The following is a 5,850-nucleotide window of genomic DNA, read 5'->3' as shown; positions in this document are numbered from 1 at the left end:
GTGTAACATGGACTGGCAAAAAAAAAAAAACCCTCAAAGAAACAAATCAGTGGGTTATAGATCAAATCAAGCCTGAACTGACCCTAGAAGTTAAAATGACTAAACTGAGGCTATCGTACTTTGGTCACATTATGAGAAGACAGGAGTCACTGGAAAAGACAATCATGCTAGGAAAAGATGAAGGCAGCAGGAAAAGAGGAAGACCCAACAAGAGATGGATTGACTCTATAAAGGAAGCCATGACCCTCAATTTACAAGACCTGAGAAGGCTGTTAAGGATAGGACATTTTGGAGGACAATGATTTATAGGGTCGCCATGAGGTAGAAGCGACTGGGCAGCCCAAGCTGTGAACCACTGGTGAAGTCCTTTCCACACTGCAGGCATTTAACAGTTTATCCCATGTGAGTTCTCTTGTGCAATTTAAGTTGTGAACGGCTGCCAAAACGCTTTCCACATTCCATGCATCTATGCAGCTTCTCCCCTGTGTGGATTCTTTGATGTACCTTAAGGCTTGAGGGCTGATTGAAACTTTCCCCACAATCCATGCATTTATATGGCTTCTCCCCTGTGTGGATTCTTTGATGCATAGTAAGGGTTAAGCTCCGACTGAAGCTTGTCCCACATTCCATGCATTTATACGGCTTCTCTCCTGTGTGAACTGTTTGATGCATAGTAAGGGTTGAGCTTCGACTGAAGCTTCTCCCACATTCCATGCATTTATACGGCTTCTCCCCTGTGTGGATTCTTTGATGTACCTTAAGGCTTGAGGGCTGATTGAAGCTTTTCCCACAGTCCAGGCATTTATATGGTTTCTCCCCTGTGTGGATTCTTTTGTGTCCTTTAAGGTAATGGCTGCAAGTGAAACTCTTTCCACATTCAAAGCATTTATATGGCTTCTCTCCCGTGTGGATTCTTAGGTGTACTTTCAGGTGTGAACTCTGACTGAAGCCTTTTCCACACTTCTGGCATTGATAGGGTTTCTCTCCAGAATGGATTCTTCGGTGCGAAGTAAGGTGTGCACTCTGACTGAAGTATTTCCCACATACTGTGCACTGGTACGGTTTCTCCCCTGAGTGGATTCTCAGATGTGAAGTGAGGGATGAGCTCAAACGGAAGGTTTTCCCACACTCCAAGCACACACATGGCTTATCCTTTGTGTGGATTCTCATATGTGAAGTGAGGGGTGAGCTCGTATGGAAGGTTTTCCCACACTTCAAGCACATATATGGCTTCTCCTTTGTGTGGATTCTTTGATGGTAAGTGAGGGCTGTGCTCCAACGGAAGGTTTTCCCACACTTTAAGCACACATATGGCTTCTCCTTTGTGTGGATTCTTTGATGGGAAGTGAGGCCTGAACTCCAACGGAAGGTTTTCCCACACTGCAAGCACACATATGGCTTCTCCTTTGTGTGGATTTTCTGATGGGAAGTGAGTCCTTGTTTGTGAGTAAAGTTCTTTCCACACTCCAAGCATTTATATGGTTTCTCTTTGGAGTGGATTCTCTTATGCTCAGTGAAGTGTGCTCGCTGGCGGAAGAGCTTTCCACATTCCAAGCATTTATATTGTTTTCCCTCTGAATGAATTCTCTGATGCCAAGTAGACATTGTGTTACCCCTGAACCTTTTCCTACACTCTGAGCATCGGCATGGTTTTTGGCCTGTGTGGATTCTTTGATGGGAAGTATGGCTTTCACTCAGACCAAAACTGTTTTCACACTCTGAACTCTCAGATGGTTCCTCACTCACATGGATTCTCTTATGAGAAGTGAGGCTGACGAGCCTACTGAACCCTTTACCACATTCAGAACATTTATAAGTTTCATACCCTGTAGGGATCCTCTGATGGGAAGAAAAGTTGGATTTGCATCTCAATATTTCTCCACTTTCAGAAGGTTCATTCTTCCTCTTTCCCTTGTGTTTTTTTTCTTGCACTGGCTTTTTGAGCAAGCTACTGGCCTGTAAAACTAAAGACTGATTCCCTGACTTCTCCTCTTTGTTTTCCTGCTGCCTCCTTGACTCTTCTTGATTCCCAGAAGGCTCTTCCTCCACTTCACGGCTGGTTGTTTCGAAAGACACCCCACATCGTTCTCTATAATTCTCGTCAACCTTCCTGTTACCTGAAGAAGAAGAAGAAGAGTTGGTTTTTATATGCCAACTTTCTCTATCTTTGAAGGAGAATAAAACCGACGTACAATCTCCTTCCCTTCCTCTCCCCACAACAGGCACCTTGTGAGGTAGGTGAGGCTGAAAGAGTTCTGAGAGAACTGTGACTAGCCCAAGGTCACCCAGCAGGCTTCATATGTAGGAGTGGGAAAACCAACCCGGTTCACCAGATTAAAGTTTGCCGCTCATGTAGAGGAGTGGGGAATCAAATCCGGTTCTCCCATTTACAGTCCTTCGCTCTTAAACACCATACCACAATGGCTCTGGTTCCACCTGGTGGAACAAAGCTTTCTGATTAGAAGGGGAAGTAAGTCTATAATCTGGAGTTATAACAGAGTTAACCTTTTTGCAAAGTGAATGCAGACCAAGTTATTTGCTCTGTTTTAATTTGGTTTCTAAACTGGCCATGGGACACAGGCAGCTTTGGCTCTCTTCACCTGGTTTACTGACTCCCTGCAAATATTCTTAACACTCCCCAACAGCTTCTGATGTGACAGTTCAATAATATTTTAATATAAAAGGTACAACATATATTTAGAATAAAGGCTTTCATATGAGTGGTTTCGTGAATTTTTGAGAATGGAGTTCAGCACCACAGGAGACACCACGCGTAGGTATATGAGGGCAGAAATCTAGGACTCTAAGATAGTTAGGTGGATGGGGAACTGGTTGGAGAATTGCACCCAAAAAGTAGTTGTCAGTGGCATTTCATCTGAATGAACTATTCAGTAGGTGCCACAGGGCTCGGTTCTGGGCCCGGTACTTTTCAATATTTTTTATATATGATCTGGATGAGGGGGTGGAGGGATTACTCATTAAATTTACAAATCTGAACACACTGGAAAAGTGGGCAGATCAGAGCAAGATGCAATTCAGCAAGGATTCATGCAGAGTTCTACATCTGGGAAATAAATAAAAATGCATGCATACTGGCTGCGGGAAACACTTCTGAGTCGCAGTCTGTGCAAATAAGATTTTGGGGTACGGCTGGATTGTAAGCTAAATATAAGCAGCTAGTATGATGCAGCAGCAAAAAAGGCAAATGTGGTCTAGGGGTGTATCAACAGGGGAGTAACATCCAAATCACAAGATGTTATAGTTCCGCTGTACACTGCATTGGTCAGGCCACATTTGGAGTCCTGTGTGTAGCTCTGGAGGCCTCACTTCAAAAAAGACGTGGACAGAATAGAGCAGGGGCAGAGAAAAGACATCTTGTGATTTGGATGTTATGCCTCTGTTGATAACCCCAAGATCACATTGGTCTTTTTGGCTGCTTCATGAAACTGGCTGCTCATATTAAGCTTTCAGTCCACCCATACCCCAAGGTCTTGTTCACACACACTGCTACTCAAAAGTGTATCATTGTGTATATATTCTTCTTTATGGTTATAATGGTTTTCATCATTTCCTTGACAGTGGACACCCACCCACGTAAAAAAGGGAATATAGTTTGATGTCCCTGTTTAGATCTCCTGCACCATCCATCTGCTTGTACAATCTTCTCCCAATGAATCTTCTTGCCACAACCAAACTAGAAGACAAAATCCTGAAAACTCCATCATTGTTCCTGGAATGTAGATAGCCCAGAATAGGGAGATATTTCCAGGCGGATGGAATCAAAGTCAAGATCCAAGACCCACAAATCTAGATCATAGCTGAGAGGAACGGGACTGTTTCAGCCTACCCGTACCATGTGAAATTTTATGAGGAAGGAAAGGTCAGTGGAACTGTGGGAGGCATCCCTGGGTACATGAGCTCCCAGCTTGAAGGACTGTGGCCATTCAAAACATCTAGCTGCTCTCCATCCCCAGCCAACCAAGGGGCCCAGCTCACATCTAAGCACCCACCTGCCGACTGCTCCTCATCTTCAGAGTCTGGGGGAAATGGTGCTTCACTTTCCTGAAGCCAGGAGATGAGACCAGGCTTGGGAATTGCTTTGGAGGAAACAAATAAACTAGTTACTACAAAAGAGCCATGCATTCCCACGTCATCCATTTCTATGTTTATCTTATAAAGGGGGAAGAAGAGTTGGTTTTCATACCGTTTTTCACAACCATAAGGAGTTTCAAAGTGGCTTACAATCACCTTCCCTTCTCCCTCACAACAGGCACCTTGTAAGGTTGGTGGGGCTGAGAGGGTTCTGTGGGAACTGTGACTGGCCCAAGGTCACCCAGCAGGCTTCGCAGAATCATAGAGTTGGAAGGGACCACCAGGGTAATCTAGTCCCACCCCTTGCACAATGTCCCCACTGACCCTCCACTCCATGCCCAGAAGATGGCCAAGATGCCCTCTCTCTCATGATCTGCCTAAGGTCATAGAATCAGCATTGCTGACAGATAGCCGTCTGACCTCTTCTTAAAAACCTCCAGGGAAGGAGAGCTTACCACCTCCTGAGGAAGCCTGTTCCACTGCGGAACCACTCTAACTGTTAGAAAATTCTTCCTAATGTCTAGACGGAACCTCTTTTCATTTAATTTCAACCCGATGGTTCTGGTCTGACCTTCTGGGGCAACAGAAAACAACTTGGCACCATCCTCTATGTGACAGCCCTTCAAGTACTTGAAGATGGTTATCATATCACCTCTCGGTCTTCTCCTCTTCAGACTAAACATACAATTGCCAGTTCTAACCAATACACTGTAAAGACGGCAATTACATTCATAATCCATTTCAAGGGGATGCACAATTGTCATGTCTGTTAAAGTGGGAGTTTGGGATTCTACAAATGCTATTGGTCAGGCTGAAAACCTCATGGCTGACCACATATGTCCAGGGACAACCACTTCCACAGCAGATGGGAGGACATTTTTATAAAGAGATAAGGCTATGTTGTAACAGAACAATTCTGGAACGCATTTCAACGCACGGAACAGGGCGGTGGACTATACTGGTGGTGGTGGAAAGTGCCATCAAATCACAGCTGACTTATGACAACCCAGTAGGGTTTTCAAGGCAAGAGATGTCCCTGCCCCCCCTGTAGATGAATGGCCTCCCATCCAAGTACTCACCAGGGTCAACTCTCCTTAGCTTCCAAGACCTGACAAGACTGAGCTAACCTGGCCTATCCAGGTCAGGGAATAGACATTGCTACCAATACAAACTCCAGACTAACAAAGACTACAGTCAACAATAGCCATGCAGATTAGCTTTGGATTTCACACATTAACAGATCACTTCAGGATACAATGGTTCCATATTAACATCCACACCCTCATCAGCACATTATCTTGATACTTACAGGACAATGATTAGCACATTACCTTTGATACTTTTTACAGGACAATGATTCAGCTCAAACCCAACCCCTTTCTGACTATATATTACTCTTCCTACACACTTGACACTGAGAGACACTGTCCTTCAGTGTTACTCCTCTGAAGATGCCTGCCACAGCTGCTGGCGAAACGTCAGGAAAGAAAATACCAAGACCACGGTTACACAGCCCAGATAACCCACAATAACTAATTGTTGTTGTTGTTGTTATTATTTTGTGCCATTAAGCTGCAATCAGCTCATGGCAAGCCCAAGACCGTGGGGTTGTAAAGCCAAGAGATGAGCAGAGGTGGTTTGCCATTGCCTTCCTCTACACAGCAACCTCAGTCTTCTCCTTGGTAACGTTCCATCCAAGTCCTATTGATTGAACTGACTGACACTCTCTAATCTTCCTTGAGTTTCAGTGAGAATGTG

At 44.5% G+C, this 5,850-nt stretch overlaps 1 protein-coding gene across 1 annotated transcript; it reads right to left on the bottom strand.

Annotated features, from left to right (window-relative positions):
- Positions 1 to 393: 393 nt before the first annotated feature.
- LOC130480124 (zinc finger protein 345-like) lies at positions 394 to 3,725 on the bottom strand. The gene is made up of 2 exons (XM_056852590.1): positions 3,659 to 3,725; positions 394 to 2,117 (listed from the first exon to the last, which is right to left on the bottom strand). The coding sequence occupies exons 1-2, from the start codon at positions 3,723 to 3,725 to the stop codon at positions 394 to 396; spliced, it is 1,791 nt and encodes a 596-aa protein (XP_056708568.1).
- Positions 3,726 to 5,850: the final 2,125 nt, after the last annotated feature.

The sequence above is a fragment of the Euleptes europaea genome, chromosome 1 (genome assembly GCF_029931775.1).
Source record: "Euleptes europaea isolate rEulEur1 chromosome 1, rEulEur1.hap1, whole genome shotgun sequence".
Taxonomy (NCBI): domain Eukaryota; kingdom Metazoa; phylum Chordata; class Lepidosauria; order Squamata; family Sphaerodactylidae; genus Euleptes; species Euleptes europaea.
Note: the sequence above shows the minus strand (reverse complement) of the source record. Positions and strands in the feature narration are given on the sequence as shown.

Coding starts and splice junctions, on each gene's coding strand:
- LOC130480124 (XM_056852590.1), bottom strand. CDS start 3,725: ATGATGGAGTTTTCAGGATTTTGTCTTCTAGTTTGGTTGTGGCAAGAA. Junction 2,118..3,658: donor AGATTCATTGGGAGAAGATT/GTACAAGCAGAT, acceptor CTTCTTCTTCAG/GTAACAGGAAGGTTGACGAG.